The sequence below is a fragment of the Maylandia zebra genome, linkage group LG10 (assembly GCF_041146795.1).
Source record: "Maylandia zebra isolate NMK-2024a linkage group LG10, Mzebra_GT3a, whole genome shotgun sequence".
In the NCBI taxonomy this organism is placed as follows: domain Eukaryota; kingdom Metazoa; phylum Chordata; class Actinopteri; order Cichliformes; family Cichlidae; genus Maylandia; species Maylandia zebra.
The window spans coordinates 34,405,049-34,417,030 of NC_135176.1; the positions used below are offsets into that span (position 1 = coordinate 34,405,049).

Genomic DNA, 11,982 nt, shown 5'->3' on the forward strand with positions numbered 1-11,982 from the left:
TCTGCTCAGCAGTTAGTCTCAGTGTGTCTGCCTCACAGAGAGCCTCACTGTCAGCATGGAGGAGCGTCGCTGTGGATTATTGATCATCACCTTTCTGCTGCACGTCCACTGTTTGCACTCAGTTTACATCACCCAGAGCACAGGTGAGACTCTCCTCTAATACTTCTCATGCTGCAATACTGACATTGCAGTACTGTTGATTCTATCTGCACACCAGTTACACAGCAGCTGCACTGATGCAGTAACACTCCTGCTCTTCTTCTGTGGTGGTTTCCATTCAGTGCTCTGCGTGCTGACCTTTGAACTGTGCAGTCAAGGTCAAAGTCAAACAGTCCATCAGCACACTGACCAATCACAGAGCGGCTCTCGGTGTGAGGCCCCTCCTCTGCACGTTTTCCCAGTAAATCTCAGTGTTTACGTGTTTCAGACGTTTGGGGAATGTGAGCCATCCAGATCATATTTCATCAAATCCTCACTGTGTGTGTGTTTGTGCTCACATTCCTGCTACATGAGGACCGAGCCTTTACACATCACAGTGGGGACACTTCTACAAATTGGGGACCTTCACATGCAGTGAGGTTCAGGAGTGAAGTGTTATTTGAGTCCTCATGAGGACACTCAGTGAGTGTGTGTGTGTGTGTGTGTGTGTGTGTGTGTGTGTGTGTGTGTGTGTGTGTGTGTGTGTGTGTGTGTGTGTGTGAGACCTCCATGACCTCAGACAGAGCCCACTCATCCTTCCTCTTCATCAGTGTAGGTACAGCTCACAGACAAACAAAGGTTCGTCTTTCTATACGTGAGGACCCTCGTCCTGCTCTCTAATCTCCACCAGGACAGAGACGTCCTCACAGAGCTGCTCTCAGAGTAAGACTGTGTCCAGCCTGAGCTGATGTAATCCTGTAGAAACTGTCCTGTGTGGGAGGATCAGAGGTTTTAGTGTTTATTTATTTATTATAACATCTGGATGAAACAGCTGGAGTCGTGTTATAAATGATTAGTAATGTCTTTGAAGTAAAACACAGAAACCACAGTCAGCTTTGTACCTGCCCACTGGTTTCATGATCACCATTCAATAATCCTCTGATAACAAAAATTTAAAATATATTTTATTTAAAATGTCTTTGTCTGACTATGTTAAAGACGTGGCCGTGTAAAAAGAAAACACAGCACAGAAGTGTTTCAGGTTATAAACTCATCTACACGCTCTGTGAGAGGTGTCCAGTCAGAGTCCAACCACAGGATGCTCTCAGTCTTTGGCTCCGCCTCCTCATATGCTCTGTTGGTACAGTGACCTAACAGGAGCCATGTTATCGGTCACATGATGTCATTAGAAAGGCTCCAACAGCATAAACACGTCTAGAGGCCCAGCTCAGGTGAAGCTAGAAGACCACCTGTCAGAGGCCACGCCCCCAATGATGCAAACATTAAGCCTTAATCAAATCTAAACAGGTTTGAATTATCACTAGAGACTCCAAACATGTTTATTTTAATATGGGAGTCTATGGGACTGACTCAGTGCTGCTCCTGCTGGACGTCAGAGGAACTGCAGGTGTGAGGTTCAGGTGTTGTTGGTCTGAATGTTCAACAGTAACGTGTTTGTTTAAATAACTGAAGGTTTTATTGTCTTCAGTCCTGAAACAGACGCTGCAGGAGTGACTGACTCTTCTTCTTCTTCTGTAGATTCTCTCCATCAGGTTCTGTCGGAGTTCGCCATCATTCGTCCAATCAGGACAGACTCAGAGGGGCGCTTCCTGTCAGGTTCCATCTCAGCTCGCCAGCTACATCGCAGGAAAAGACACGCCCCCTCACCAGAGGACACACCCACTGACTTTAAAGACATACATAAGGGCACACCCTTTTCACAACAGGCTCCGCCCAGTCACGGTTGGTGGGGGCAGAGTCACATGACAGAGGAGGCGGAGCTTTTCTATAATGTGACTGCCTTCGGGAAGGAATTGCACCTACACCTGCATCCCAACTCTCGCCTCGTCGCCCCCACCGCCACCATGGAGTGGGAGGAGTCAGGACAGCACCACTCTCAGCCAATAGAAGACACCGGCTGCTTCTACACGGGAACTGTGTCCAACATGGAGGGTACGTCAGTCGCCATCAGCAACTGTGATGGACTGGTATGTATCACATGACCCAATCGTCTTACAGCTGTTTGATCAAAGCAAAGGTTCCCAATCTCCAGGTCGTGGACCAATCCTGGGTCATGTGAACTTAGTCACAGGGTCCCATGTAATCAGTGCCTGAAGAAGAAACTCTAACACGGCTCCTGCACTGTGACTTAAGTGAGCGGTAGTGTCAGAGCTGCGGGAGGGTCCACAGGTCACTGAGCATCCTCAGCTGACCTGCCAACACCATCACCAGGGTGGAGTTAACGGCGTGACCTCCACCCTGACGAGTTCAGAGGAGATGGGACTGTGGACATCCTCCTCGTGTCTCCGAGGAGCTGAAACAAAGTCAATGATCGGCTCGTTCAGTGATCACATTCACAGATGTTTCTCCTGACACCATCCTTCAGCTCTCTGCGGGTTTCTTGTTTTCGCTAACATTTAGCTAACGTTTAGCTATCGCCTGGTCGTTATGCCGTAGAGAATCATCAGCACAGCAGGCTGTAGACATGCAGGTGGTTCTTTCTACAGCTCACTCTAAAGAAACAGATTTATTTAATTATCCCACAGAAACTCACTTCAGCACCAGTAGAAAAGAAATAGAAAAAAATAGAAAAAGTAAATGAGTGAATAGCTTCAGCAGTGTATCAAACAGCTTCTCGGGTGTGTTCTTTCTACAGCTCTTCTGCAGTAAAGGTTTGAACGTGTTTGTGGCGTTCTGTTGTGCGGACAGCGCTCGCCTCACCGTCACCGCTGTCTAAGTCAGACGCTCACGTCCTGTTCATCACGGTCCTCTGATGCTGACGGTGGTGAGCTGAGCGAGGCGTGTTCTCAGTCATGGACTGCTGTTACTAAAGTGCTCTGTGACTCAGGCTTTCATGAATAAATATCACACGATTGTTAAACAGTGATGAGACTCGTCAGCGTGGCGATGGAGCAGTGCTTCAGGTGTTGTAGCTACACGCACACTAAAGCCCGCCCACAGGAACGTCTGCAGGACTTTAATGAGCAAATCAGGCGACCGTCTCAGGTTTCAGTCAAACATGAACATCTGTCACTAACCTGAGACATCACATGAGCCAAAGCATCAGGCGTTTCGTGGGTGACATCAACCAGTGGCTCACCTGAGTCACCTAACAGGCTTCTGTGATCCCACCTGTCAGGTGACTCGAGACATGGACAGGTAAAACACAGACATTGGTTTCAAAGTGACTGTAGGGAGGAAACATATCAGCCCCAGAGGAACGTGTCCCCGAGTCAGGCAGGAGAGTTTTATTTCTTTTGTCCTCTCAGAGACGATTTAAGGATGTAACATCGTCATCGTCATCATCGTCGTTGTCCTGAGCGAGGAAGCTGCAGCTGCTGATGGATGCAGATGTTTCCACAGCTGTCGATGTGTGTGGAGCCTCCTGATTTTCCACATATTGCAGCTGAAAGCTTCAGTTTGAGGCAGGAGGAGCGTCTGATCCAAACATCTACAAAAAAGATTTTAAACAATAAAAGTCACGAATGTGGCTCACAAAACTTTCAAAATAAAAGCTTTTAAGTTCAGCAGGGAGTCAGACAGAAACAGAGAGGACGCTGTAAAACGTGGCGCGCTGAGACCTTCGCTTCGTACAGCGTGGGCCGAGTCACTGAGTGAAGCCAGATGTGGAGGACAGATGTGAGGCGTAGGAGGAGGAATGAGGAAGCTGCAGGGAACAAACTGCAGACTCATCGAGGTGGACACAATAACAGGAACACCTCAGCACTGAAGCTCTGATGGAGTTTACTGCAGGAGCAGTGCATGATGGGAAAAGTCTTACTCGGTTTATGATTTTATATTTCCAGCTCCGGCATGTTTACTGCTGACTCAGAGCACGACTGAGGCTTTAGAGCTGACGCTTCTCACTCAGAGCTGCTAATGATGATGGATGCACAGACCCACAGATCCACAGACCCACCCTGCTAAACATTGGACGTCTGATAGACGTGCAGATCAGACCTTTTGGGTGCTGTTAATAACCCCTTGAAGTGCTTTCCTCTGAGCCTATCCCAGCTGTCATAGGGCGAGAGGCGGGGTACACCCTGGACAGAGAGACAGAGAGACAGACAACCATTCGCGCCCACATTCACACCTATGGGCAATTTGGATTAATCAGTTAACCTGTTAACCTGTCCCCACTAGTTAGTGGGGACAGGTTAACTGATTAATTGTCTTTAGATGGTGGGAGGAAGCCGGAGTACCCGGAGGGAACCCACGCAAACACGGGGAGAACATGCAAACTCCACACAGAAAGACCTGATGGTGGAACTGAACTCAGGACCTTCTTGCTGTGCAGCAACAGTGCTAACCACCGTGCTGCCCCTGAAACTGTGTCACTTACTGAAATGTGCTGAAATATTAAAAATGTTTAAATCCTTGTTGAATGTTAAATATTAAGGGTTAGTATTCAGAAAATGTTGGAATTTCTTTTAAAAGGAGTACGACGTGTTTAATAAATGTAAACGAGTGTTGGCATTATATTTATCAGCGCTGTGTGGAGCAGGCAAAATCTGGACTCTAACTCCAACCTGAGCTTTACTGCTGGAATCCAAGCAAAACAAAACTGGGAGACGGGAAACAAACAAACTGATAGAGAAAGAGAGACATCACAACACAGGACATAAAGACACACACGGGAACAACCACAGGAGGGAACACATCTGAACATGACGGACACCAGACACGAGACTATCAAAGTAAAACAGGAAGTACTGGGAGAACACACAGAGACACAGGCTGACCAAACCAGGAGCAGAGGGAGGAGAGAGAGGGTGAGGGGCGAGATAGGGCGAGGGAGACTGTGAAACAGAAAACTTGGCAACATGAAGACGAACCTGACTTACCCGGGGAAACGCTGAGGGACGGACAGAGACATGAAGAGGACCAAAGACTAAGGAAACAACCTGAACTAGGAATAATGAAATAACTCCAGAGTGTACTAGGAAATATAAACACAGAGAACATGATGATAAATAAACAAGAGTCCGAATCACCATAAACACAAACCCTGGGTCAGCGAGCTGGGAAACCTGACAATCTATCTTTATCCTGTTTTATTGTGAAAAGCTTTGTAAGAGGAAGTTTGCGGTGGTCTGTATGAACCGGACTATCTGCTCGGTCTTTGTTGATGCTCACATTTTGAAACTGTCTGTGACAGTTCTGTGACACATCCACAGAGCAGCTGCTCACTGTTTTAGCTAAAGAGCTCGCGCCATCTTGGAGACGTCCAATGATCTCTCTGTAGTCCTTCACACATGATGTTTCTCTACAGCAAGCCTATTCAAATGGCGGCCCGCGGGCCAAATGTGGCCCAGAAGCAACCTGCGAGTGGCCCTGCCTGTGGTCCTGGCAGAAACACAGAGAAAACGCAAAAAATTAATTCATTAATTTTTAAAAATTTAATTCATTAATTTTTAAAAAATTAAAAAATTAAAAATTCCTACAGCGTAGTGTAGACTTTGAATGCAACACTCCTAGTAGCCTAGCAATATTTAACCCACAATGCACCGAGATGTAAACATATTAAACAATCATCGTAATATATGATGCGACGACAGCATGTCTTTCTCACTCCAAAAGCGCAAAATTGACAATGAACCCTGCCTGGACTGACAAATACTTATTCATTTTACCGCCAAATCCAAATGCCAAACCAATGTGTTTAATTTGCAGTGAGTGTGTTTGCTGTACTTACGAAGGCACCACAATGACAAACACCAGATTTTCTACACAAACTTTCCAGAGCAATCTCAGGAGACTTAGACTTAGTTCCTCCTACGCCGGGCGGCGCATCGGGCAGCTAGTGATCTCCATCGATGTCGGTCAGCAGCGACTGCTTCAGCTTCGTCCCAGGCAATGTTGACAGTTCTCAGATCGTCCATGAATGTTCGACGCCATGTGGTCTTTGGTCGGCCTTGCTTTCGCTTGCCAGTGTGTGGACGCCATGTCATGGCAATCTTAGCTGGGCGATGAGGGGGTAGGCGTAAAATATGGCCCGCAAAGCGGAAGCGCCTTTCTGCAACAACATCGGCTAATGGGCGGGTGCCTGCTCTTCGTAGGACCTCCTCATTTGTTATTCGGTCCCGGTAGGAAATTCTCAGGATTCGCTGCAGGCCACGTTGTTGAAGCACGTTCAGGTGTTGAATAATTGCACTTGTTGAGCGCCAGGTTTCACTAGCGTAAAGTGCAGTAGGGAAGATGATAGAGTTCAGTAGTCTGATCTTGACCCTTACATTCAGGGATGTCGAGTTCCAAATAGGTTGGAGACGTCGCAGGACACCAACTGCCTTCCCTACTCTGGCGTCGACATCCCGATCAGAGACCCCGTCATTCGAGATGATGCTGCCAAGATATGTAAAATTCTCCACTTCTTCAGCACGTTGTTGGTTGATCATGACAGGAATGTGGGCACGTGCATAGTCAACTCGGAGTACCTTGGTTTTTTTGGCGCTGATTCTTAATCCAACTTTCGTCGCCTCCCTCTTCAGGGCTGCGGTCAACTTTTGGAGGTCTTCCTGAGTCGAGCCCAGCAGGGCGATGTCATCTGCGAAGTCCAAGTCAGTGAGATTACACGCTTCGTGCCAGGGCACACCGATGCCAGCTTGGTCAACTGATCGTCGCATGATGAAGTCAATTACCAACAGGAAGAGGAAAGGGGACAGCACGCATCCTTGTCGCACGCCAGTATTGATCTCGAAGAAATCTGTGCAGCCGTCATCCGTCCGGACACAGGAGAGGGCTGCAAAAGTACAGTTTAACTGCGAGTTTAATAATCTTACAACCGGAGTTGTACTACCATGGTGAGGGTCCTGTACAGTCCAAGAGAGAGCGGCAGCAGCTTTCCTTCGTGTTTGCTTCTTGGCGAAGAAGAAAAGGCCTTTCACAGATTCTGAAACAGTGAAATACTGCATGCTGGCCGTGGTGGATGCGGTGATAAGTGACGAAAAAATTAAAGTAAGTGTGACATATGCTATTAAAAACGTACCCCTGTCAGACAGTTCGTAGAGTTGAAGTTCTGGCGTCAGACGAGTTTGAAATGCTGTTAGATGACCTGAGGAAAACTGATGTAATATCTATAGCAGGAGATGGGTTCACAGACAGAACTGATAATGCACAGTTGTGCATATATGTCCGTTTTTTTGGATGGGAAATTGCTCGGCTTGCTACCGTTAGAGCAGGGCTCTAGACTAACTTTTTGCCATGGGCGTACCGGTACGCCTAACTTTAAAAAGTTAGGCCTACCGCCACAAAAGTTAGGCGCACACAAATTTTCTAATAATTGATATAATATAATGTGTTTTTCTGGATACACTGTGCTTTTCCAGCATTCAAAGACTGATGACACCGCGTCAGAGCTGGCTATGAATTTCAGAAGGATCAGGCCTTAACAGAAAAGTTAGCAATAGTTCTTTTCCTATTACAGCTACATCCACGTCTGTCGTGCCCAGGCTGCTCACTAGGGCTGGGTATCATCACTGATTTCTATAATCCACTCGATTCTGGTTTTCAAAGTCCCGATTCGATTCAACTTAGCCTCAGACAGTCAGAAATATTATAATTCTGATCATTTATCAGTACTGACTTCATCAGAATTGTGAACATCACAGCAGATGCCTTTGTGTGAAAGTAACTGAGAATAAAACAGAAAAACATGAAGGAGATTTTCCTGGTCTGGCTTTTTATAGCAGATAACCTTAAAAATATTCTACAATGTTCTGCATATAAAGTTTAAATTTCTTCAGTATTGAACAACAGAAAAAATAGGCTTTCTTGTCCGAGGTCATTTAAGTGAAAAAAAGAAAAAGAAAAAAAAAAGACAGCAGCCACAGCGCTGTAAACAACGGTAGACTGGTGGGTAATAAGCAAATAAATAATACAGAAAACAGAGATTGGAGACGGAAACTGTTCTTGAAGTACAGAGAGAGAGAGAGAGAGAGCTAGCTGTGCATGAAGTGTGATTTTAATAGTCGTGGAAGCAAAACAGCAAAATTCATGACGACATTGATCAAATGTGAAGCGCAGTTTGCTGCTTCTTTTGCTGCTGGCTCGGTGGATTTTGGTTGGAGAGACAAAACCTGCAGCTCAGAATCAGCGCAAAAAGACGTAATCACAGCGCGGACCGGACGCATCAGGATCGCTGAGCTCCGACAGCGTGTCCGTCTGCGAGCCGTCGGGTGAGAAAGCCGAGAAAGACGAAGCTGATTCTGATGCGTCGGTCTGTGTTTACGTCTTTGTGTGGAGTCCGTGTACCTGCTCTCATCTGCTGTTTGGTTGTTGTTGAAATGGTTTTGTGAGCTTTAATCTGAGAATCTGGTGTTTCTGGCAAAACACAGTTATATTTAAAAGTCGATTCAGGATTTAATGAATTGATATCGCTTTATTCAAGCTACTCACCTCCCACTTCCACCTGCACTTTCAACTGGACCACGGCCAATCAGAGAGGTCCCGCCCCTGACTATCTCTGATTGGTTTAGTCCAATTAAAGTATTAAAGTTAGGGGCAAAATGTGTGTCTGTTGCTGACCACAGGGAAGGTTGCAGATTTTTTTTTTTTTGCTACCCGAACAGTTGGTCGCACAGGTGCAACCAAATATTTTTTTTAGTCGCACCACTGAAAGATTTGGTCACAAATGCGACCAAATTGGTCGCACTCTAGAGCCCTGCGTTAGAGGGACACACAGCTGGCAAAATAATGTTTGAGAAGATTTCAGCTCTTTTTGAGGAAAATGGATATGAAGCGTGTCTGTATACTTGTGACGGATGGGATTCCATCCATGGCAGGAAAAGTGAGTGGTCAGCAAAATAATTATTTTAATTTGAAAGGGAATTATCAAAATGTTTTTTTTAATATTATTATTTCAAATGTGCAAAAAAATAGTTTAGTTATAGCTCCCTTTTTAAATGGACCTTTTGGTGTGCATTTGTGAGAGGTCACCAGATTTACAGGGGGAAAAGGAATAAAAAAAATTACTTGTTTTTCAGTACAGTTGTGTGGGTTTGAAATTGATCATGATCTGCTGCTTACTGGCTGCAAAAAAATATCTGGCCCAGATAAATTCCTCGGTTTGAAAATCTGGACCAACTAACTTCTTAGTTGAATAGCCATGCTCTACAGCAACAAGTCCTCCTCCCTCTGGAAACACAGGACTACAGTTCCTGCACACGTAGAAGCACGACGTCTACAATGAGTCTAAGTTTGTCGTTGAAAAGACATCCACCACGACCACATCTGGACTCTAAATAGGCCACACACTGAGGTCATAGAGACGACGCTAGACGTCAAAAATAAGACGTCACCTGGCGTTACAAAAACACACCTTCAGTGGACCAAACCTGACGAATAAAAGACGTGACTGTGCAGTGGGACAGACCCACGGAGTCTTTATCTGATGGACACGTTCTTACTTTCTCATAAGCACAGCTGTGAGCTCTGCTCTTCAGTTTTATCATCTGATTCCTCCAGATGTCTGTGAAGGTAGAGGATCATCAGGGGTCCTTTTGTCCCCCTTTGAGGGGGGGGGGGAAACTCCCACAGGGCTTAAATCTGGGACTCTCCACCATTTGACCCAAGAACTGAAGAAGCTTCTCGGATGAGAGGTGAAACGTCTTCAAGCAACTTAAAGAAGTCCAGACGCTTTTCTTTCCAAGCTCCTTTGAGTCCTCCAGGTGTTCCTTCCTGGCACTTGTTGGCTCACCTGTTTCATTCCAGGTGTTTAATTGGTTTTACTGGTATCACCTGTTCCTCTTCAGGTGTTTCCTTTGGGCAAGGCAGTAATCTGACCCTCACTGTTCACTGCATCGGTCTCTGGAACAATGATACTGTAAAAACGCTGAAGTATTGCTGACTGATGCTGTAATAATAATCGTTCAGACTGATTAATGCTGGCTCAGATTAACGCTCTCGTGTCTCCCAGGCAGGGATGGTCCGCACCGGCGAGGAGGAGTTTTTCATCGAGCCGCTGGATCGATGGAGGCTGGGAGGAGCAGGAGGAGGAGAGGAAGAGGAGGTGGAGGGGCGGCGGCACATCATTTATCGCTCCTCGGCCGTGAAGAAGAACTCAGCTGTCAATCACACAGCTGATGACTTCGTCCAAGGTGAGACTCAGACTGAAACGCTGCATTTCAGATTAGCTGACGCTTAAAAGCGTTCCTCGCTTCATGCTCGCTCCTCTTCTGCAGAGCGAGCTCGATGCTGACGCACACCTGCTGTCGTTCTGTGGCAAAAACAAAACAGATAAAAACAGAGTCCCACAGAGAAGCAGGCAAACACTCAGGTCTGTTTCCATGCCACGCCCCCGTGTGATTAACACACAAACAGCCTGTTATGTGTTTGATGTTTGAAGTCACGTAAAATGAAGTCTGTTAAACCAAAAGTGTCATGATCCTGGGTTTTATAGTCAGTGTTTTCTGTTTGATGTTGTAGTTGTCAGGTTGGATCTTTGCCTGCATATGTTTTGATCTTGTTCGTCTTTCCTGGCGTCTGGTCTCTCCCATGTCTGGTTTCTGTGTTATCTCTTGTGTGTAGTCAGCTTTGTCTCTATTGTTACTTTGGCCTCTCAAGTACATGTGTATCGGTGTGTTTGTCACTTCCTGTTTTATTTTGACAGTCACTTGTCCTGTGTGCATCATGTTCAATTAGATCAGACCTTCCCAAAGTGTGGAGCCCGCCCCCTCGGGGGGGCACAGAGCCATGGCAGGGGGGGCGCGGTATGAGAAGGCAAAAAAAGAAAAAGCAAGGCTTGGACACTGCTAGCACGGCGCCTCCACAAACACAAAGCAGGACATGAAGCATCGCTGAATATGTTTCCAAACCAACTTCATTCTAAGCCAAAGACTAGAAAATATGGTGAAGCAAATCTTCCCTTTGGCTTCACCTGCACAGGTGCTGAGGTAGGTCTCCCTGCAGGGTTGATTTTCCCTGCGTCGGGAGCAGCGCTGGGCTGTTTAAATCACGGACAAACAGGATCCCACATTCTTGATTTTTAGTTCACAAACACTTGTTGCAATGACTAACTACTGCTGACATGTTGGAGATGTTTGCTCTTTATACAGTAAAGTTACAGCAGGATACAAATAACATCAGGCTGATCCTGCTACGATTTGTTCCCCTGGTGCAAATCACAGACTAACAGGATCCCACAGCTGTTTATGTTTTTGAACACATTTTGCATTTTTTGAAAAGTGTATTGATATCAATGTTGAACATTGTTACACAGGAAAAAACAACTACATGTAAAATAATGACACCGTGATGCCTCTGCCTTTGTAAATGGAGGGGCAGTAACTGCGTGTAAAACCTGCAGATAGACACAAAATAGAAAACAAAATAAGACAGAGACAGAATCTGCAATTCATCTCATGTAAACAATAACGTGGCGCACAGCGTGACGTGAAAAAAGGCACATACCTTTTGCGTGACGCAAAAAAGGTAAACATTTTTCTTGTAAAACAAAGGGGGGGGGGCTAGCAAAAAAGTCTGGGAACCACTGAGTTGGATGATGTCGGGCTGTGTTCCCGGGGTTTCCTCTCTGCTCTCTCAGGTTGGGTTTCTTGTGTCTTTCTTGGTTTTTGTAATCAGGAATTCAGTAATGAAGCTTCATTTGAGTTTAGTGTTACCTGAGAATGAGTGAGACACATGACGCTACCGAGCTTGTTCTGACAATGTGAGCACGAAGTGGTCAGAAAAACAGCTACTCAAGTAAAGATAGTGGTTGTTGATCGATGGTTGTTGATCGATGGTTATGAGAATTTGCATAATTATGAAGCTGGTTTCAGTCATTATGCAAATGTCCTGTTTATGAGGCTGGAGACCTGCAGTCAGCTGAGACTGAAGACGTCACCTGAT

General features: G+C 45.9%; 1 protein-coding gene across 2 annotated transcripts in view; it reads left to right on the plus strand.

Annotated features, from left to right (window-relative positions):
• The window catches only part of LOC101481373 (A disintegrin and metalloproteinase with thrombospondin motifs 2), a 30,384-nt gene continuing 18,402 nt past the window's right edge, over nucleotides 1-11,982 (plus strand). Inside the window, exons 1-3 of one of the 2 annotated variants that reach the window (XM_004556990.5) lie at nucleotides 1-143; nucleotides 1,678-2,126; nucleotides 10,052-10,232. In XM_004556990.5, coding sequence (XP_004557047.3) covers nucleotides 56-143; nucleotides 1,678-2,126; nucleotides 10,052-10,232 — 718 coding nt within the window. In that variant the 5' untranslated portion in view covers nucleotides 1-55. Of the gene's footprint in view, nucleotides 144-1,677; nucleotides 2,127-6,504; nucleotides 7,093-10,051; nucleotides 10,233-11,982 lie in introns of those variants that run through there. The other variant, XM_076889524.1, reaches the window with a different exon arrangement.